Source organism: Lissotriton vulgaris, chromosome 6 (genome assembly GCF_964263255.1).
Source record: "Lissotriton vulgaris chromosome 6, aLisVul1.2, whole genome shotgun sequence".
In the NCBI taxonomy this organism is placed as follows: Eukaryota; Metazoa; Chordata; class Amphibia; order Caudata; family Salamandridae; genus Lissotriton; species Lissotriton vulgaris.
Window position 1 is genome coordinate 22,550,668 of NC_141694.1, and position 23,434 is coordinate 22,574,101.

The 23,434-nt window shown below is 46.3% G+C and overlaps 1 protein-coding gene across 1 annotated transcript in view; it reads left to right on the forward strand.

Moving 5' to 3' along the window:
- Positions 1-23,434, forward strand: part of NFKBIE (NFKB inhibitor epsilon) — a 161,881-nt gene that overhangs the window by 135,824 nt on the left and 2,623 nt on the right. Inside the window, exon 5 of the mRNA XM_086925857.1 lies at positions 7,992-8,240. Within this exon, the coding sequence (XP_086781983.1) occupies positions 7,992-8,240 (249 nt within the window). The remainder of the gene's footprint in view (positions 1-7,991; positions 8,241-23,434) is intronic.

The window sequence follows — 23,434 nt, forward strand, 5'->3', positions numbered from 1 at the left end:
GAGTGGGGCCGGCCTCTTGGGAGGCAGGACGCTCGACAGAAAATACTCCACCCCTCTCTTTTAGAGGCTGCCGGCTAACACCAGGCTGGGGAGACAACCTGGCATCGTGAGTTAGACATCCAACTACACGTTTCTTTGAGCTCGCAGCAAGGCTTGGGGGTATGGGTTTGGTTATCTTACAAAAGGGGTTATTTCTCTGCTTGGTATTTCCACCGGCTTTCTTTACAAGGAGGACTTATGGGCCCTGGAGAGCAGGGGCGCTACTCTGGAGTCTCTACTGTCATCCCGGGGCCTTCCATGGAGTTATGAGTCTCTAGGTCAGTTTATGATTAGGAGCCTTCACCCGGGATCACTGTTTGGGGCGTAAAACTAGTCAAGTTATGAAAAAGGGGTCATACACGTAGGAGGTGTAAGGAATGGATGGCCGGGAGACCCACACCAAGGGTGCCAGGTCGAACAGTTATGTTATGTTAATAAGCTTATAAAGCGCACTTCTACCCAAAGGTGTCCTGGCGCTGAGCCATGCCTTACTGGTTACCAAAAAATAAAATGGCTTTTTGCACTGGAAAGTGAATTTCGCAATCAACACATCAATCATTTTTGTAATCCAGACACGGCGCAAAGTCTTGATACATTTGGTCCAAGTGTTTCATTGTTAGGTTGCAGCTACCCCGACTTGAAGCGCTGATATAGACGGTGTTTCTGAGGCGATGGACCAATCACAGTTGTAAAATCCCTGGAATATAATGCTACTTTGTAATTTATTGCTTGGTTTAGTGCCTCTTCTGGGGGTAAGAAGCTCTAAATAAATACAACTACTCCACATTACAATACTTAACCTAAAATCGTTAGTATAACCTTGAATATTATGTGACAAGCAGGTTACTGTGTGCTGCACGAATGGATACTATGGTAGCTAACAATCAGTGGTGGCTGGCATCCTCGGGGTTGGTGGGCGAACAAATGGGTGGTTGCATGCACTATCGCGCTGGGCGCTGCCAATAAAACAATAAAAATCAACTTACCTTACACGCACAACACGTCTTCCTCCTCTCTGCACATCCTCCCCCTGCTGCAGTCCGATATTCAGGGCGGGCCCCCGCCAATTCCCTTAACCAATCCTGGTGCTGTTCTCATACTGTTAACCAGCATGAGAGAAGCGCCAGCATTGGAGGGAGCGGTCTCTGTTGGCGCTCCCAAGGGCACTCGAGGCCTGTGCTTGGTCTAATTCAGCTGCTTTAACACAGCTTGGTTAGAGAGGTTTCAAAGTCTGCATGTCAGGCTGGTCATTGCAAGACGGCCAGACCAAAGGGGCATGCGCACTAAGTGCTCAGGCAGCTCACGCACCTCCCTGCTGCTGCCACCCAGCAAGCCCCGTCCTGACACTTGGTACGAGCCGGGTCAATGAAAAATAAAATGGTTATAAATTAACTTTATAACCATTTTATTTTTTGGCTCTGGGGATTTTGGGGACATTTTACTTTGCGGGGCGATGTACAACCGCCACATTACCATGATGTCCGACAAAAGACCGCCACCTCCACCAAGATCAGAGATCCGAACGGGGGGGTCAGTCGGAGCATCTTCCCAGCATGGTGGCAGTGCCAAAGCAGGCACCGCCGTCGGGATGACAGCCTTTTCTTGGCGAGAACACCGCCATGAAAAGGTTGTCGGAAAGGTACGTCGGGGCACCAAACAAGGCCATGTCTGTCATGGCCCACCTAAAAATGGCCCTGGGGACACATGTAGTGCCCCCACTCACCTCTGTGCACTCTGTGTCATGGCACATGGTGCACAGACGTCAGCATGTGCTTTGGTCCTTTCCTATGGCTGCAGCATGCCCCCGCCATGTGCCCGACCGCCAGCCCGGAGGTCACAGCCAAATAGGGCAGTCGGACGCCCGCATGCTTGTCGGCAGTCTCCTGACCACGCAATAGTGGCCGGCTGTCCGACCAACCGGCATTAAAGTGATGCCTTAAGTCTCTAGTGCTGTAACATTGGTTTTATTTTGTTGTACATTAAAAAAATATATATACAAAATGAATTTACATAGTATTTAACAGAGTAATATTTTAGTCTCTTTTTTTTTTACTTAACAATTTTTTTTTCTTTGCTCTATACTTCCCCCTAAGGAAACTCCTGAGTTGGGGTGGAGAGCTCTCTATGGTATAGTAAAGTAAAAATTACAAATGTTTTATTAAACTTTATAATACATTTGTAAAAATATTCTTATGTGAAACTAAATGTTTTTAACATATTTTTAACATGAATTCATATTTATTTATATTTAATAATTTAAAATAAAGTTAATTTATTGTACCATTGTTTCCTATGGGGTTTTATTTTTAGTCTCTGTCTCCATTATTTTCTGTGGTAGGGTGTGGCAGTATCAGTGGTTGACCATGTGTGGCGCTGGACTTACCACTGTTTCTTTCTGGCAGAAGTAACTTACACTCATAAACGTGGCTCCACCCCCTGAGATTTTTTAATAGCAAAAAAAGTAGTAAAGTTACTTAAAAGTGTATGAGTAAACTTACAGATATAAATTACTCCTAGGAGTAGGAACCTTTGTGAAGAGTTTGGCTGCCTTTATCCAGGACAGGCTGTGTCACTGTACTGGTGGAGAAGCGTGGCTCAGTGGTTAGAGGCGGCAGACCCGGAAGCTGAGATCGACCGTGGACCATGGTTCGATTCCCCGCCTCGGTGGGTCTCGGGCTCAAAATTCCACGGACTCGACAATTCTCGCTCTGGTGCCTACTCAACTCACGGGGTCACACTCTGTGACTGGGCAATAGCTTGCTTAATCTCCACTACGGCCCCTCGCGGCGGGATGCCTGGCTTTCACCTTGTGGACACCCTGCCGTGGTTTCTCACAGGGGAATACCAGGACGGGTTCCCTAAGCAAGCGCCGGGACGCTTACGGGCAGCTGTGCGCTTTACAAGTCCAGCACATTTACATTTACATTTACATTTACATTTACATTTACAGTACTGGGACATATGCAGACGGAGCGGCTGGGACCGGCCCAGAACCTAGTCCCTAGTCAATAATACCTCCTGGAACCAGAATCCGTCCAGTTCCCACGCCATTCCAGCACTTGTGCGTCAACTACAGTTTCAAGAACAGAATTGTGAAATCTACACAACATTTGTGGACCTCACGAAAGCATTTGACTCTGTCAGTCACCAGGGACTGTGGAGATACTGTCGAAAATCAGCTGTCGTGACACATTCATACTAACGGTACGGAAACTTCATGACGGTATGATGGCTCGTGTCCTGGATGACGGTGAAACGTCTGATGCCTTCTCAGTCACCAAATGGAAAAATAACAGTTGATGGATAGAATGCAGAGCAATGTCATACATTCACCCCAGTACAGAGATCTGGGCCTAAATCCATCGTTTTTTTCCTCACCATGCCGTTCCAGTTTGTTCCCAGCCATATGCAAATCAGTCTTGACCCTGCACCCAATGAGAACAGTCCAGCCCGAACTGCCAAGCCAGGTCCTTCCTGGACTGGAATCAAGCATCCTAGGACCGGTGTCTGGCTAATCAGCCCTCACCAGCCAGGATAACTTGCCTCCAGTGTCGTGGAGAGCATGGGACTCACATCTGACATACCTGTCCCGCTCGGGTGACAAATGCAAAAAGAACAATTGATGGACAGAATGTAGAGCCTAAATCCCTCGTTTTTTTGCTCCCCATGCCATTCAAGTTTGGACCCAGCCATATGCAAATCAGTCTTGACCCTGCTCCCCAAGGGAACAGTCCAGCCTGAACTGCCAAGTATCGCAGCACGTCTGATAGTATAGGGTTTGGTTTTGTAAAGTCTCCATGGCAGGCTGGGGGCTTTCGTTAGCTTTGCAGTGGAGTGTGAAAATAGGCTGAGTAAGTCGATTTTAATCAGTTGTGGATTTTTTTTTAACTGACAAGATGCTCGCGAAATTCAGCCTAGATTCTATCTACCCCGGCTGGGCACAGAGGTTGAGTGTAGTAAAAGCTTAAAAGATAAGTTTTTACTGGGCAGTTTTTATCTGCATTAACTGTAAACATCAATGACAGGATAAGTTCAACGTGGTTTATCTTGTGTGCCACCTCGGACCCGTCTGTCCCTAGGGTTTCAGTCTTGCGTCACCACATGTGCCTGCAGAATAACTCATTGGCAGCCGAAGAGAGGGGGCCCTGTCCTGCTGAGAAGCAGTCCCCCCCCCCAGGTCTCATTAAACATGGTGCTGCCCAAAGGCGTCATCTCATTTTTCTTTAATACTTTAAAAGCTTTTTGAGGATACCCTCGTATTAAAAAAAAAAATCTGTGAATATTGTACTTTTTTCTGAATTGTTTAATACCGGGTTTTAAAAAACAAGCAACCATTGGCAAAGCCAGTAAATCTCCACTTTGAATGGCGCTGTAAGAGGGCGGGTTTGATAAACAGGCGTGGAGGCGGTAGTGGTGGTTTAAAGGAAGAAGGTTTATTAACAAAAAAAGATGATGATGTGTCGGGAGGTTGCAAAGAGTCCTCAAACTTTTCTTCTTCTTCTGATGTCTCCGGTGAAGTGTCAGGTGATGAAAAGTCCCGTGGGGTCTTCGCCTTATCTTCAGGACGTGGTGGTATTCCCCGGTGGCTCATGAGAGAAGGGAGGAATAAAGGAATGTACCATGAGAAGGACAAAATTACTCTAGATAGAGTTTTCCCTTCACCTCACCTTTTAGTGTATAGGGCCAAAATAACGGAGTGGAAAGGGGTTGAAGTTTAGATAGTATAGGATCTTTGCAGTAGTTTATAGTGCCTAGGAAAGAAACTTGAAAGTGCTCACAGAGACGAGTGCTCGCAGGGTATAGTGCAAAAATCCACAAGTGTACTACCACTGATTCTAGTTTGCACGTTTAAAAAATACAATACAGTGCTGGGCTTTTAACCATTTGGTGTTTCCTGTCAAAGTTCGGTGATATTTCCTGCTGCTCAATGCGCGTCAACAACGCTTAAACAATGCACGCCAATATCCCTTAAACAAGGCGCGCCAATACCCCTTAAACAAAAGAAAGCCCTGCCCGTGTCTTTTCCCACCCGCTATTCTTAACAATCCCCTAGAGCCGATGTCACTCACCGACCCCGCCGTAACTCTTCCCAGAGTCACGGCCGCTCTCCAGCATCCACCGGACACCACCAGTCCTCACACCAGCTGTCTTCGTCGACGTCCTGTTCGGTGTTGGGCTGGCTCTCCTGGGGTCCCACGTCTTCCTGCACTGGGTCCGTACCGTCGTCAAGGGCTCCTGTCCCTTCTACGGGTCCCGCGTCTTCTCTCTTCGTCTCCGTTTCTCCGTCTTCAGCGTGGACGCTCACAGTCTCCGCCCTACTCCCTTTGTAGCTGACTTCCTTTCGTTCTGCCGTACTGCATCCGGGTTCGTTCTCCTCCCCTTCCGGGTTACTGCCTGTGCCGTTTCCGACCTCCTGAGAAGACACAGCAAAGGAGTGTGGGTGTTGCGGGTCGTTGTTAGGAAAGCGTAAGGTACGGTTCTTAGCTAATCCGGCCTCCTTCTCACAGGCGCTAGCCAACTTTTTGGCTTTACCAATGCTTTTTGGCAATGCTGAACAGCATCAGCAAAAAGAAGAAAAGGGTAAGCAACACAGAGAGCATGGGGTGTGCTGATATGAGGGGGGGGGGGGTAGAAAAAACACCCACTCCCTTAGAATGTTGAAAGCAAAAGAAAAAAGTAGTTCCAGAATATAAGGGGTGGAAAGATACAAGAAATCCAACTACAAGTAAAGAGGCTTTGCTACAAGGAAGACACAAGAAGAGGAAGGCAAGCCATCAAATAAAAAAAAGCAAATGAGATTGACAGTAAGCCGACCAATGATGAGCAGTGATCAGTCTTGAAGCCTACTGTTAGGACTGGTAGTGCACACAACAGATTTGTCTGTAGGCGAGGCCTAAAAGCACTCGGTTTAACTCTGGGTAAAAAATCGAAGTGAAAAAGGGTTTGGAATACCAGACCAGCGAAAAGCCGTTCCTGGTGTAAAACAATGAATGAGTGGCCCGCTAATACCTATTTGGGCTCAAATTGTGTTTTTTGCCCCACTGGGTATTCCAAGCTGTACATACAGCCTGCCTATGCCCCAGTTGTCCTCAAAACACCTAGAACAAGTCTCCAGCTCCAACCCTTGGCTGGTACTCAACCCTAGCTTTATTACTGCTGTGGATCTCCTGTGGATATTGCAGGCTTCTCTGTAGCCGCCTGCCCTGCCCGAGAAAGACCCTGGCAATACCTTAACATTTATTTTTATTTTTTTATTTTTTGGTTGTGCGGGGCCAAAGACCCTCCTTTTTTAAATTTCTCCTTACGTTGTTTTTACAAGTAAACACCCCAAAACCTTAAAATTACTCTTACCTCCCTTCACCACTACCCACCTGTGACCCCTAAAATTACCCTTTCTACCCCTTACCACTGCCCACCCCTTATCCCTAAAATTACCCTACCTCTCTTTACTACCCAAATCTAAACCCTACATTTTACCTTAGCATCCTACCAGCCCACACTCCTGAACGCCCAATTTAGAATTACTGTTATTTTTAATATATATGTGTGTGTTTGTTTGTGCAGAACTATAACTAGCGCCCCACCACAGTATTGTTGTAAACAACGCCAGTTCAGTTGTCATTGTTACTGTTATCAGTGATGTCACAGAACCTGTCATGAGCGTTGTAATATGTGAGGTCATAAGCAGCGCCTGGAAAGGGAGTGAGATGCAATTATTTTAAATAACTCCGATAAATTTCTGATTTTTTTAGTTTAAAATGTTGCATTTAAAGTGTCATTTTTACCTGTGCATAACATCACGTTAACTTTAGTTTTTTAGTGAATTTCTGAGGTTTTTTTAATGCAAAGAAAAATATTATTACAATACCGAAGTATAACGTTACATTAACCTTTGTGTTTTTTTCAGATTTTTTTTTTTGAGTTTTTCAGAAAGGCCCTACATCCAAGCCCCCACAGGCAAACCAGAGGCTGTGCTTGGAGTGGAGTTTGCCCCAGGGCCTGGTCTGTGGCACTGGCAAGGCCCGGCAGCCAGCCCCTGCTTGCAGCCATCCCTCACTGGGCACGGCCTTCGGCCACGCATGGTGTGGAGTTGGCTGTCGGCAGCCAAGGCCTCGCGGAACATGACCGTAGGCCACATGGCCAACCTCCTGCTTGAAGAAACCCACCACGGTCCTTTTTTTATTTTTATTTTTTAATCTTGGGAGTGTCCCGTGAGAGCCATTGTGGCCCCAAGCGCATCCGTGGGACTCCCACAGGAGTCCAGGGGGCCTTGCTGGATATCTCAGGATACTCAAAGGATTGTAGAAATCCCCCCTCCCCCCACTCCCACTTTGTTTTTATTTAGGCCTAGGGGAGGTCCTTCTGGGAACCCCAAATCATAATCAATGGGGGCTAGGGTACCCCTACCCTGACCCCTTATACTTACCTAATTTTTCTTAATTTTCAGGGCACTGTCCAATATTACCAATACATGCTAAAGAAACAAGTACTTACCTACATGGTGAGGGTATTGTGTGGTGAAGGCACACATACTTACCTGCGTGGTAAAGGCATGCGTGGTAACGCCATTGCGTGGTGAAGGCATTGATGTAAAGGCTGCTTCCCAAGTGGACTACAGGCAGCAGTGAATGCAATGTAACACGCATATAGTCCTTCGTGTTGGGAGTCCAGTGGGGCCTCATCTCAGCCATTTGATGTGGTCCAGTTGGTAAACTGCTGGCTCTTTATTCAGGAGACGCAAGATCTAATTCTGGTTGCATCCTGCTTCGTCTACTTGTGTGATAGAGAAAATAAAAAATCTTTCTGTATCTTCATTTCCCTTTTGGTTGACCATAGACCGTGGTGTGTGTTGAGCTTGAACACTAGTATTAAGCAGGAAGTATGCACCAGTACAACGACTACGCTTGTCGCTTCTTTCGGCGTACACTCACCCCTTTTCCTTTCACTTTTAGGAGGGGACCAGCGGAAAGACCCCCCTGCACCTTGCGGTGGAACTCCGAGACCGGGGTCTGGTTAGTTACTTCCTACAGAATGGTGCCCAGGTGGACGCGGCCATGTTCAACGGCTGTACGCCCCTGCACCTAGCGGTGGGCAGGAAGGACGCTGCCATCGCCAGCATTCTGTGCCAATCTGGTGCCGACACCTTGCTGAGGAACATGGAGGACGAGACTGCACAGGACCTGGCCGACGGCAACAATGACGTAAGTGACCTAAACCATTACTCTATGCTTTTTTGTTGACATGCCTAGAATATAGGAAATGTTTAACTGCAAATCTCCCTTGCAGTCTGATGAGGGTGCCCCACAAAGTGCCTACACTACAACTACAAGGGTGAGCACACCTATGACCTATTGAGGAAACCCTGCAGGATCAGAAGGAGGTCCTGTTGGGTCTTATATCCTGCACCCCTCTTCCATACTCAAGGGCTTCTATAATTTATCCTGTAGGAACCACACCACCTTTGCACAGCACTTATTTACAAGACCGAAGCCTGGTTGAACGTGTTTGATTCTCGCAGGTCCGGCCACAGCGCTCCGGCCCAAACATTCACTGGTTTCCTGATTCCCACACCTTCTCTCTGCAGCAAAAGAACTGTTTTATGTTTGTGCCTGGGCCTCCTTCACTTTCTCTTCCACAGTGATTTTCCATATCCTAGGGGTGAATGTTTACTGCAATCCTCACCCCTTTCTCCCCCTGGCTCCTCACTGAGTGACTTTTTGTTCCCTGTTTCTCTGGTGCTTGTCATGTTTGTAGGTGCCCGCCTTTATCGCTGTCACTTGTGTCCGAGACCTTGAATGGGCTTTGTAAGACCTGGGGTCACCAGCTCTTAAGGTGGTAGCATGGCTCGAGCAGGAAGGCAGCCAGGGGCTTGTGTGTAAAGCAGCTACTTAACACACACATCCAATGTAAGACACAGTGGCGCAATAATGGAGACCACACCAGTAGTTGTGTTTGAAAGAATCAAGATCTTTTATATAGGCTTTCAAATAGAGCGTAGCATTATTAATTCGTCAGCATTACATTGAGACATTTCATGAACCACGTTCCGGTTACATTTCCTATAAATGGGTGAACATTTCATTAGATTAATAACCAATTCATCTAGCAGTGGAACACTAGCTGACCCCGCCTGTCGTATCAAACTCTCTGACAGGCAACGGGGTGACTGTATTAACCTGGAGGATCCTACAAGAAGCGACTATGGTAATGCGTTTAAATATCACATCAAAACCTCTCATGGACGCTTTTCCTTACAGGTAATACAACATATGGGCAAGTACTTATCAGCCCAACAAGGAACTCCAAAGAACACAACCTTTACTTATTTGTGACACGCCTTTCTTCTTGTGAATACAGGTCGGCTTGCAACCTAGATCAGGTCATCAGAATACTATGGAAGCCCACCTCTGCAAGAAAATTCAGTACAGTGAAGTGAATCTCCCTCGCATTTCCGGCTTGTACATATGGTGCACTAGGAGCAAATCAGGCTTGTGGATACAGTGCTCTTATAGCATTTCAGGCTTGTAAATACGGTGCACGTTAAACACTTCAGGCTTGTAAATACGGTGCACGCTAAACACTTCAGGCTTGTAAATACGGTGCACGCTAAGCACTTCAGGCTTGTAAATACGGTGCACACTAAACACTTCAGGCTTGTAAATATGGTGCACGCTAAACACTTCAGGCTTGTAGATACGGTGCACGTTAAACCCTTCAGGCTTGTAAATACGGTCTCTTGAGGCACAGTTACAGGGGGGAAGGGGCCAACAGGGCCCAGTCTCAGAGCACCCCGGGGGAGGGGCGACCTCGGGGCTCTCCCGGCCTACCCCCCTCCTCCCCAGGGGGTTACCTCACTTCTTCGGCCCTCCAGGGCCCTTGCGTCGGGTTCAGCGGAGGAGAGGGGGTTCCACCCCTCTCGTGGCTGCCCTCGTCCCAGCGCGGTGCAGGCTCAGCTTCAGGGCACCGGCGCTGTGGACGAGGCAGGGGCCGGGCGTGCTTCGCCTCGAGGGCGCGCCAGCTAGAACTAATGGTAGCGCAGCCCTCGGGGGCGGGACGAAGGTGCTCCCCTGTCACGTGGGGTGCGCACTGACTTCGGGCCTACCGCGGCCCGGCTCACTTAAGGCGGCGGCCCTCTCCTGGCGTACGGGGGCCGCCAAGGGGGGTAATCTTAGCGCTGGACACCGCGCAAAGGCAGGCGGCCACAGGACAGGCCGGAGGCACCTCGGAGGTGTCGCGAAGGCGGCGCCGATGCCGCGATGGTGACGCGGTCCCCTCAGGCGCCTCAGGGGCTAGTCACAGCGCTTTACCACGAAGCAGGTGAGCGCGTGGGGGCAACTGTGGCGCCTCACAGGGCAGGATGCTTCTTGAGGCGAGAAGCGCCTCAGGATCACAGCGCTTGAACCACGGGGGCACAGTTAGCTCAGGGCAGGCAGTCTTTTTTTTTGTCCTCATTAGTGCAATATTATTAGTAAGGAGTCGTCGGGGACCCAATCTCTCTTTAGTTCTTAGCCTTCACTGTCAATTGATGGAGTATGTGAAAAAAGACAGTTCCCCTGTAACGTTTTAAAAGAGAGGAGGGTCCCCTTATTTCCATTACTTTGTTGAAGGATTTAAAGCGGGGGGGGGTAGCCATTATGGCTACTCATACAGGCCTTCTCCTGGCTTTCCATTGCTTACACATAATCATTGGACTTTCGCATAAATTTATCAAGTTCGAGCCAGCCCCTGGGATAAATTCCCTTCGAGTTATCCTTTAAACAATTTAGCTAGTACCTTGATGGTAGGTTTCCCAGATGTTCCAGAACAGAAGGCTTTTCTTTTATCAAGTCTATAAATTCTTAATACTGAGGTTAACCATTCACTATGAGATGGAGCTGCCGGGCTTACCCATTTCACACATATTTCTCTCCTAGCCAGCAATATTAACAAAAATAGGAGATTTTCCTGTGCTATGGAAAGTTTTTCTGGAACATTTGAATTCCTTACCCCAAAGATAATTAAATCCATACTTACATTTAGATGTCTTCCTAAAACCCCATCGAGTGTCTTACCCACATCATTCCAGAAACCGTCCAGAAGGGGGCACTGCCGATACATGTGTAGATCATTGGCCCTTTCCAACCCGCATTTGGGGCAGACTTTCACTGACGCCCCAGCGAACTTCGACAGCTTTTTTAGAGTCCAGTAAGCTCTAATGGAAGTGAACAGATGATTTCTCTTTAGGGCAGCCGATGTTACAATTGTCCAGCATTTACTCATAGATACTTGCCATTGGTTGTTTAACTCCAGCGTCAGCAGATCTTTCCCCCATACTCTCTCCGGTATCCGAAAATCTTCTTCCCCTGCGTGAATCAAAGCCCAGTACCATAACGCGATTTCTTTGTGTTTAAAGTCTGTTTTCTGCATTTCTTTCTCCAAGGTTGGGTTTCCCGCTCTGACTTCTTTTTGAGATTTAGTCCAACTGGATAGCTGGTAGTACTTGAATTTAGATAATGAGCCCATAGTTTTTGAAGATAGGGTGTTTCACTCCAGGAGATTGTTTTGAGACAGCAGATGACCCCACTTGGTTATTCCAGAGGATTTTAACGGGTATGCTAGTTTGTCTTTGAGACACTCTGGGGTGCCAGGGGAGTCCCATATGGGGGCCAGATCGCTGTAGTAGGGAATATTTAAGGTACATCTTATGCCAAACCAGGATGTGGCCGCAGACTTCAGCATCTTAAGTTTAATTTTTTTTAAAAATTTAGGATGTCCAAATTTATATAAGAAATGACTGGTTTTAATGGTCATTGCTTGGAAGTATAACGGATAGCATTCAAATTTATTTAGAAGCTTTCTGTTTGATTTGAATTGGAAAGCTCTGCAGTACTCAAAGAGATCAGGGCTTGCGATTCCCCCCTGGTCTTTTTTTCTTCTTAACTTACTCCAGGCAATTCTGGGATTTTTTTGAAGACCAAATGAAAATAGAAATTTCACTCTGGATTTTTTTTAATGATTCTTTTTTTAAATTCAAGGGGAATGGCACCAAAGGCAAAAGTAAATGTTGGTAAAATTGACATTTTTATTATGTTCGATTTGCCTAGGAACGTCAAGGGAAGACCCCCCACACTTTCAATAACCTTTTGACTTCCTTATCTATTCTTTGGATGTTAACGTGAGTAACTTTATCTAAATCTTTGACTAGGTCTATACCAAGGTATCTGATTTTATCCTTGTTATAAGGGCTAATGGAGTTATCATTCCAGCTCATTGTTTCCGTCTTATCTTGATTGATTTGGTAGCCGGAGATACTCCCAAAACTGGTTAAGGCCTCTTCAACAGTTGTTAACGATCCACAGAGGTCATCTGTGAAGATCATCAGATCGTCTGCATAGAGAGCGATCTTTTTAGACCAGTCTTGGAAAGAAAAAGGTGATATTAAAGGATCTATCCTGAGATGTTCCGCCATTGGTTCAATATAAAAATTGAAGAGCAAAGGGGAGAGGGGGCATCCCTGTCTGGTTCCTCGCTTTATCTGTATATTAGTAGTAAGGCTGCCATTGATTAAGATTTGGGCACTGGGAGAGGTATATATTTTTGACACCATATTCAGGATATTTGCCCCCAGATTAAATCTTTTCTGAACTTCGCTTAAGTATACCCAGTTGACTCTATCAAACGCTTTTGCGGCGTCTATAGTAATTATCGATAGAGGAAGTTTCTCGTTGGAAGCAATGTCTATGGCGGCAAAAAATTCTTGCGTTAGGTCTTGTAATTGTCTACCCGGTATGAAGCCCTTCTGGTTGTTATTTATTAGAAGCCCGGCTGTTTTCCCTAGTCTCTTCACCATAATCTGTGTTAAGATTTTATAATCACAGTTCAGGATCGAGATTGGTCAATATGATTCGCATTTTTTTGGGCTTTTACCCTGTTTTAGAAGGATGGTAATTATGGCTTCGTTCCAAGAATCTGGGAGATTGCATTTTTCCATAAATATTTTATTCAGCAGAGTTGTTAAAGGTAAAAGCAAAGCTTCTATTAGATTGGTGTAGAATTCGTTCGGTAGGGCATCTGGACCAGCTGTTTTGCCTTTCTTGAGATTTTTTAATACTTCTTCAACTTCTTGAGTCGAGATTTCCGCATTTGGTTCTTCGCTCAGATCAGATGGTAGGATTGGGAGATTTAGGGGGTCTAGGAAGTGTTCTATTTCTTCCTTTTTGGGTTGACAATCTTCGCTGTACAAATCTGAAAAGAAAGTGAGGAATTCTTGTTTTATTACAGCTTCTTCCGATCCGTTATCTGCTGAGTTTCTAGGGACGATACACAGAACTTTGTTCCTGGCTTGTTCGGTCTTAGTTTTCCAGGCAAGCATCTTGCCACAACCTTCCCCATATTTATAATGGGCTAGTTTGCTGGCTTCCCATTTTTCTCTCACTTTGTTTTCTAAGATTTCTGCCAAAGTATCTTTTTGCCTCAATCTGTCGACCTCTAATTGGTCTTTGTGAGCGGAGGAAGTTGCAGAGGCTATTTGTAGATCCAGGTTTTTAATCTTATCTTCCAAGGATAATATCGATTGTTTTATACCCTTAAATTTATGAGCCGCTAGACTGAGGATGTTTCCCCTTATCACTGCTTTATAAGCGTCCCAGGTAGTCTGTATCGAGGTGCCTTCCTTATTTTCTTCAAAAAAGAGATTGGTCCGTACTTTTAGTTGGTCGATGATCTCGGGGTCAAGGAGGATTGTGCGGTCCAAAGTCCATCTTGTACTATCCTTGTTAGGTTCAAGTTTCAAGGTGATCAGGACTGCTGAATGATCAGAAAGATGGGCGGGGATGTGTTCTACTTTGACAGTTTTTTCGATTTAGACCTTGGTCCAGGAGAAAAAAGTCAATTCTTGATTGGATTCCGAGTTTTTTATTTTTAAAGGTAAAGTTGTTCTGTTTATCCCTCTTTAATTTCCATATATCCACTAAGCTCAGATCTCTTTTGTATACTCCCAACCAGTCTCTCATTTTTGGCAAAGTTGTTTGTTTTCTAATGGGAAGGCGGTCTATTTTTGGGTCTAGTATTATGTTAGTCTCCGCCTAAGATTATTTGTGAAGGGGCTGAGAGTAAATATGAATACAAAGTTTGCAATGGGACTGGGTCGTCCTTATTTGGACCATAATACCCTGCCACGGTTAGGGCATTGTTCCGTATCCTTACTCTGGCCAGAGCCCATCTCCCGTTCTGGTCAGTTTCTGATGCTTCCACTTTTGCATTCAAAGATTTGTTAAAGAGAATGGCAATGCCTTTGACAACGCACTCCTGATTAGTGCAGATATATGAGTCAACCCAATGCAGTTTTTTCGCGATGTCTTCCCACTATTTTTTTAATAGGTGAGTTTTCTGGAGTATTTCAATCTTGCTGTCTATTGTTTTTAAGTACTCTAATATTCTCCTTCTTCTACTCTTGATTCTTAAACCATTAACGTTCCAGGAGGTAATTTTGACTTGGGTATTATCTTTGTTTATTTTATGAATATGTATATATATATATATTTTTTTGTTGTGGGGCTCCGAGTTCTCCTTCTATTTTTTTTCTGATTGTTGCTGAGGACGTTTTTATTTTTTCCCCTAGTTTGCTCCCGAATCCTGTGCATAATTTTTTATTTTTTTTTGTATTCATTATTTCAGTAGTGCATAAGTGCATAAGTTAAAAGTAGATTAAAAAGGCCCCCCTCCCCTGGGGAATCCTCCCTTTCTTCTTTTTTGGGCTTGTTGATAGCCCTCTTTTGAGCTCAGTGCTTTAATAGCGTTTAAGAAGAGAGCACAACGGCGCAATCTATTTACTCGTCTGGTCGCGTAATTGTTCTAGGAATATTTCGACTTCTTTGGGGTCTTTTATATTATGCATTTTGTTTCTCCACATTATCCGTAGAGAAGCTGGAAATTTCATCTGGACTGTAGCGCCCAGCACTTTCAACTCCTGCATCATCTGCCCCAACTCCCACTGCCTATCTTGGGTAGCCTTTGAGATATGCGAACGGATCCTGAAGGACCAGTCATCCTTATTGTAAGAGCCTGTTTTTATTGCTTCAGTTAGGAGTCTTTCTTTGATAGAATATGTTCGAAAGTTAACCAAGATTTTCCTCGGGTTCTTCCTTTCCTTATTTTTGCCAAAGGGGTCTCTGTGTACCCTCTGTATGTCGTCTTCTAATCCGAGATCTTTGCACCATGGGAAAAACTCCTCTAGAAGTAAGATAATAAACTTTTTAATGTCTGTGCCTTCTCTACCTTCCGGAACGTTTAAGACTCTAAAGTTGTTACATCTGGAGTGGTTTTCCAACGTTTCCAGCTTGTCGGCAAAGGTTTTATCCATTTCTCTCAATTTACTTATTTCCTTTTCATTGGATTCCACTCTCCTACTTATTGAAACTACCTCAGCCTCGACTGCAGTTACTCTATCTCCTAAGGCGTTTAGTTTGGAGTCTAAGAGTTCACAAGCTTCCTGGATTTTACCTTGATTTCCCTCTGAGATCTCCAATCTAGATTTCATTTCTTCCATCATTTTTTCTAGGAGTACGTCAGTAGGGGTTCTCATCAGGCTTGGAGTTTGGTCTGTGGTTGAGGTTTGAGTCTCGGTTAGGGCTAAAAGTTGGCTTTGGCTATTTGGGGGCATGTCGCCTGTAAGAGACATAGTAATGCCGAATGGGTGACTGGGTAGACTGTACGTAGCGATAGGGGATACTCCTACTTTCTTCAGGTCAGGGCCAGAACATTCGGGTTTTAGTTCAGGGTCGCGTTTCTTCTCCTTTTCCTTCTCTTTCTCCTGTTTCTGCTCTTGTATTTTAAAGAAAGATCTTAAAGAGGGAGTTATTTTGATCTTTGCACAATCTGGCCCCTCTTGTGAGCCTGCTGACCCCCCTGTTTTTTTAAATGTCTTTCCAGCCTTTGCCTGTGCCTTAGGAGTTTTCTTGGCTTTTCTTTTGGTGCTTCGGGGTAGCACGGGGGGTTTGGTGTTTGTAACTGGGTTTGTTTTTAGAAATTGCCTACTCCTTAAGCAGTATGATGATCTTTCTTTACAATCTGAATTCAGTCCTGCCGCCTCCGAGTTTTCAGCCGAGTTTTCAGCTCCCCTTGAGCCCCCCCCTTCGTTTAGAATATGAAGACTCACTCTTGAGCTGGAAGATTTGCTTAGGATTCCGAAAACCCCCCCTCACCTTCGCCTTCGTTTACCAGTGCCCCGACTGCAACTCTAGCGCCCTCCTCTGCCTTCTGATTATCCCCTTTGTTTACCCGGTTCGTATGTTGGGGAGAGGAGAACCCAGAGCCTTTCTTCTCCGTGATCACTATCGGAGAGAGTTGAGGGAGTTGGGCAGGGGTCTCTGCTGCTCGTCCCTCCAGGTCTTTATTGGGCTTTCTCAGCCCTTTACCGGGCTCTGGGCTGTGGTGCAGACTTGCGGCGCCAGCGCTGTAAGTGCAGCCGCCTCCTCCCTTGCCCCGGAAGAAGACGGTGACTCTCCGAGCGGCCCTCCGGCAGTACTTGGTTGCCTCAGAAGCCGCCTCCCACCAGTTGAAGAGAGTCCGGAGCACGGAGCTTGGCTGTGGCAGTAAAGCTTGCTTCCTCCATCTATTCACCGATGCAGCAGGCACGACTTGAACCGCTGTCCTGTGCATTCCCTCCGGTTTTCATTTGTTCAATGTCGGAGCTGCAGAAGGTCAGGCAGTCTTAATTACAGCGCTGGACAGGGGAAGCAGAATATAGCGCTTTCCACACAGTTTAACCAGGACAGCAGAGCAGTTCAGTCAGGGGGATGCGCAGGGCAGCACAAGTCCAGTACCTGGTCGATCACCCCAGCAGTCTCTGGTCAAGGAGAAGTAGACTTCTTGGCGCTTGGATGGTTCTGCGCCCTTAGTTGCTGGTTACTTGAAGTTGTTGAGGGGGGGGGGGGTTCTGAGTTGAAGGCTTGAAGAGTTTTTCCTCAGTCACTGCAGATGGACCCTGGGGTTCCCTGCCACTGGGCCAGGTCAGGGGGGCTAGCTTGGGACACCTCACCCAGCTTAAGAGGCAGCACCTAAATCCTGTCACTGCCAGTAGCATAGGTTCCTCACTAGGCCCTCCCGCCTAAAACTCCTGTGTGGGTTCCCCAGGTCAGTGATGCCCCAACTGACTAGAAAGTTTCCCTCCTTTTCCTTATATAGTGTCAGTTGGCAGTTGGCAGTGGCAGTTTGTGCCTCCCCTATTCTGGAAGGTTCCAGGAGCTTCCCTCATTCTAGCTATGGGCAGGCTGGCAGGCTGGTATGGCAACATTGTTTAAGGGTTCCAGCCAGCTCCTGGCTACTAGAGTGCGCCTACACAGACCACGCTGCTGTAGCAGGGGTCAGTGGCAGCCATGTTGGGGGAAGAGAGCACCTGCACCCTGGCATTGATTAGCAATGGGAGGGTGCCCAGAGTCCTAAAGCCAACAAAAAGTAGGTGTGAAAAATGAGGCAAGGGCAAAAAATACAGGGAAAGACCACCCTAGGGCTGACCGGTCTAACAGGCTTGAAGTCACAAAACACTTTATTACAACTTTTTTTGTAAACCTAAATTAACTAAAGGATCACACCGTGTATTGAAGTGTGGATGGCTGAAGGTGAACCTTGGTCACCTGGTTATATATGAACTAATCACACCACCAGATCATGTATTGCCCAGAGAGCATAATTATGTTTGCAACCTACTTATTTCCAGTAGGTCCCATATTTTAAAGAGTAAACCCGCCTCTTCCTGGTCGCTTGCAATCCGGTCACACTGCCGTTCAGTCCAGCCTGGCACTCTGGGTATGGATTCACTGGCAGTCTGGGTAAAGCCGACCTTCCTCCCTGTGCAGTATCTTAGTGGGAAATTGCTGAGAATGAAGAACGGTTGCGGTGTGAAAACTGCACTCCTTTTTGTTTTGATTCATATAGCACAAACTCAACCCCAAGGCATCGGAGCGCTTTATGTTAAGCACCAGATAAGTAACACCAGGCCACATTACCCCCCCCCCCCCGCCAGTTCTGCAGGGGGTAGCATTCCACCCTTCTAGAGGGAAAATACATGTATGTTACGGCTTTACCCGGTTAAAGTTAAACAGAGCCTCAGCATCACAAAATTGATGCTGCTGCCACAGACACGAGTCTGACCTCCTGCTGCTGGACGAAACTCCGGCAAGGGATGCCTGGACAATAGGTTTCCTATCAGGGGAGGTGCTAGCACCTCTCCAGACAGCCTGTAGTGTTTTGGGGCAGGGTGGGTTGAATGGAAAGATGCTTTTCCAGACACTGCCTGGGGCACACAAGGTGCTCCATGCATAGCCCGGTTCAAACCAGTTGCTGGGGCACTCCAGCCCCGCCCTGGCACGAAACTGGACAAAGGGAAAGGGGTGTAACCACCCCCTTCTCAGGGTCCACCCATAGGAGGGACCTAGCAGGTAATCCAGCCCCTAAAATCAGTATAAAGATAGGAGCTGTGTCTAGAGACTTTAGATAAATTCTGGAAGAAACTTTGACACTAACTCTTGGACCTTCGACGATATATATCGACTAGAAGACTGAAGACATCTCTAGTGTGGTCAAGGAGTGACCACCCTGTGCAAACAGGCACCACCAGTAACTTGCTGGTTTGCTTTGTCGACGCTCCTGCCGGAACCCGAAGACTCAACGACTCAGGAACTGGACTTCCAGACTTTTCCGACTCCGATCCACATCCACAGCAAAGCTGAGACCCGTGGCGGACACGAGAGACGTGGGACCGGACACCCTGGACTACTTGCATTTTGCTAACAGTGCAACTACCGAGGCACACTCGAAGTTGTGCATTGGGGTTTGAGAAGCCCCAGACCCGAGCAACATTTGCACCAAAGCTCAGCCCTCCACACTCCACGAGTGCCGCGTGGGGCCTGCTCCTGCATTTCAGCTCAATGCGTCTTCCCGGTTGCTAGCCCGTTAACTAGTGGGCCCTCTGAAGATGAACCTTTGAATTTACACCACTGGCCTGGTTTCTCCAGGCTTGCTCCAGCTTCCCTGCAAAGGAGAAGCTCCCCAGACCTTGCTGGTCTGACTTGAAGCTAATTTTCACCTCCTGCGTGGGTTGTGGTTACCAAGGCTTGTTGCGTCCAATCCGGATACCAACACCGTAGTCAACTAGATCCTTCATGGGACAGCTCGAATCCAGCTCCTGGTCATCGTCGACGCCTCCTGGTCCTCGTCGCCTGGTTCCTTCCTGGTTACTTCCTGGTCACTGGCTAGTGACACAGACTCTGTCCCCTCTGCTTTCAGGTTCTTCTCATCTCCGATCCACCCTTGGATCCACCCGGACACTCTTCTTCTGGTCGCCTGCAGCACTTCTTTTGCAGATCTCCATTGAAAGCATCGACGAAACCCGACACGAAAAGACACCTAAGCACCCGGCTTCCCTGGGTGAGGTAACTCGAGTACTCCAGTGCTCCCGTGGGTGTTGACTCTCGAAGTATCCTAGTTTAAAGGGGTTTTACCCTAGTCCATCCGGAAGTGTCTTAAAACTGTAACTTTGTAACGTCTTCATTCTCCATTGTAAGTCAATGGTAACTCGCGACTGTGTTTAGACACTGCACGCGTCTCCCGTGGGTCTCCTACTTCCTAACCTTTGGTTGTCTAGTGTTGCCCCAGCGATTCCCTAGGTCCTATGCCTACTCCCTATTCCTGAAGAGGCTCTTATACCACTTACTTAGTATATGGTTTGCGAGGCCCCTAGGGCAGGACTGTATTTTGTGCAACTTATAGTATGCTTAATGAGTAACTTGTAATGTACTTCGTTCTCTGACCTCATAAAGATTGCAGAGGGGTTGTGTTAGTAATAAATATACATATATTTGATATATACCTTGTGTGGTGTCCTTTCATTTGATACTTAAGGGATTATAATTGGTAAAACAGCTGGCTTAACATGCTCTCTGAAGTCTTAGCCTAAGACTGCTGGTCCATGCTACCACTAGGATAGCTTGTCTGTAAGGTTGACTTTACAACCACCATCAATAAGGGTCGTTTAGACTGGTGCAGGGTGCCCACTAGAATAGTGGACATATGCCAGGCTAACTTCTCACATTGATTTGTGGTCTCACAAAAAGTGGGCTCCTTAGATGCAGTCTTTTTTCATACCGCGTGCACACACAGCTCACCACCCCAGATTCATTCTCTGCCTTCTGTGATTCATAATAGAAAAAAAACCGATTACAACTACCACAATGCAGCTGGGTTGTTGGCTTTAGAACCTGCGCACCTTGGTCTCTGGCACATGATGAAAAAAAATCGGTTTACGCTGCTTCAAATCGTCTTATCTTCCTGGACCTACAATTGCAAAAGGTAAACAGTCCATAAAAAAAACTACTGTATGGTGTTCTGTCAGAATTAAACTCACACCACACTCATGTGTTGTATACAGTACCTAATGTTTAAGTTTTGTTGTTATTAAAAAATAAAATTAAAAAATACAAAAGTAGTCTCCAAAGCGCTCTGGGCTTCCAGGCACTATTTTGGCGTAACATCAAATGGCAATAATAAATGCATAGAAAGCAAATTAGTCATGCTCAAATTGGTGAGAGCGCTGACTGTACACCAGTATAAAGTGTTCCATACGATATTAAATGCCGTCGGCATATAGGCCAAGAGGCTGAACGGCGAGCACTGAGCTTCACTAACACCCGGCGAACTCCGAACAAATGTTGATGTATACATTGAGCGATCCAGACCCCCATCCATACTCACTCTGGTGCGTGGCGCGCCCTCGCTCGCGTGCTTGGCAGCCTCTGGCAGGTACGTGTGAGCAGTCGACGCACCGAGGCTTGCCCCAGCCCTTCTCACAGCCCCGGCCCCTGGTACTGCTCCCTTCGCCGTGTGTGGGCAGGTGCTGCTCAAGCAGCCATAAAATTGCGATCCCCTTCATTCAGCACGATTACTTAATTTAATCAAGTTACAGCGGAGCCCCCACCAGGTAGGCGGTGAGACTGGCCTATTGTGTGTGGGGGGGAAAAAGAGCCCCGCTAATGTGATAGCAAAATAATTAGATGGCACTTCAAAACAGATTAAAAGAGAACTTTGAAAAAAATTAAAACTATAAGTAATCCTAACGAGGCACACGAATAGGTATTCCTATTTTTGTTTAAATTAATACTTATGTTAAATGTATGAGCATGAGGAGTATAAAGTGGATATTTACAAAAATTATTACAAAAATACTAATATTAAAACAGAGCTTCCAATTAAAACAATATAATTTAATGTCAAATTTATTTTGGGTAAATCGTGAAAAGAAAGCTGCACTAGAGTTTTGCACACACAGCCTTTTTAATGTTTTCACTGGGAGATGTCATTAGAAACTCTGGATTACTCTACCATCAGTATGCAGATGCAACCTAGATCTATCGATGGATTTCATCTCTGAGTGGCCTGTTCATGCTCTTCAGCACCATGGGAAAATTATCAAATGAATGTCAAGCTAGAATTCTAAAGGTCACCCCAGAAAAATCCAGCCTATGTGTCTGTGTATGGAAATGCAGCCTCCCTCTGCCTGGAGTCGCCTGCATCTAGACAAGAGTGTTGTATGAAGATGTGCTTTTCCGACAGTGGAACTACGATCTGTCCTTCACTTCTACCATCTCTGTGCATGAGTCCCCGCCTTGCAGCTTTTGAGAAGAAGCTCAAACTTGTTCTGTTTCAAAGACATATCAGTTGAGACTTTGCACCCTGCTTATCACTATGTATGTAAGTTCCACTGTTGAACTTCAGCTGATTGCACACAAGTTTACTGTTTCGTTGACTAATTCTTTGCAGTGTTTATTACATCAGGAATCACTAGTCATAACCCTCTGTAAACCATGACAATGCCCTTGCGTCAAAGTTTGCTCTATAGAAAAGACACAAATAAAAAAATTATTAATAATACTGCTAGTGTCTACTCTGAAGCATCCGGTTGACCCGCTGCCGCCACTCCCTGAGAGTCGTGCCTGCTCCATCCGGTGTGAGCACTGCCCTTGCGGAGGGGTCTCAGGCCCTGCCCGGATCACAGGAAGGGCAGCCATTTACTTCCTCCCTCACATGTACCACTCAGCCACGATAGGGATCTTTGGCAATGTCCTGACAGACCTCGGGCCTCCTGGGAAGGAAGTGTCTTGAGACTGCAGTCACTGTGCTCGCTGCTGAATAATCGGCAGCGACCGTGCGCTTCTTGACCTCAGGCAGCACCCGTACCCTGCTGTGGCTCCTCGTGCGTTATTAGGCAACACCAGACGGGTTTAACTCCGTCTGATATAGTTGAATTTTACAACTCGACGAGTGGTGCTAAGTGTGAGGGGGTGCGCAATATAATTTTTGTACGTTTTTTTTGTGAACGTTTGCGTAGTCCAAATATTCCGGAATGTGTGGGAGGATAAAGTTTGTAGGTAAAATAATGTAAACATGCAACATTACATTTCTCCCCTCCGGCAACGCAACAGTTGCATCGCATACTGGGGAGGGAGGAGGAAGGCGATTGCAAAAGTGAAAGCGATCAGGAAAACAAAGCCACGAGTGGTGCGTGCGCCTTTCCTGCCATATGCTTTCAAATATCGCGCCCGTGTCTGGCCACGATAATTGAAAGCATATGTCAGGAAATGCGCATATGCCTATTGGTGTCTATTTTACAAAACAGCAAGCAGTGAAAGGCAAATAGCAGGACGCAAATGGAAAATCACACGCACAAGCGTGTGGAATTTCCAGGTCCATTTTTAAACCCCCTACAAAACGGCACTCGCTTTGCGAGCCCTAAAAAGGGAAACACCCTTGCGGTCACTGGGAGCTGTTCTCATCTCTCAAATCATGTCATCGACAACTATTCTCCAATCCAGTTATTCACCAAAGCCAACTGCAAACGTCTTTAAAAGATACAATTAAATCGTTTGACTAATCCATTGCTTCTAGGATGATAAAGAGCAGACTTTATGTGCTTAATGCAAACCTTTCGTAAACATTCTTCCATTTCAACAGAGACTAATTGCGTTCAATTATCGGTCACCAATTCACTTGGGTAGCCTTCCCTTCTAATTACCTCTTTCAAAAATCGTATAATAACCTGTGTACTAATTGCGCTCACAAATGTCACCTCAGTCCACTTAGACAAATATTCAACTAAAACTAAAACATACCTACATGTTCTCTCAACAATTTATATGGACCTGAAATGTCCATTGCCAATTTATACCATGGTGCCTTGGGTACCTCAATAGGTGTAACTGGAGATTGATGCACCACTTGTGTCTTATCACTGATTGCACATGCACTACAATCCCTCACATAATTCTCTACTGCCTTATCCACACTAGGAAAATTCCTCCCGACTCTCCGCTTCATGGCTTAGATACTGACATGTCCCTCATAGGCCGATTGCAATACATGCCCT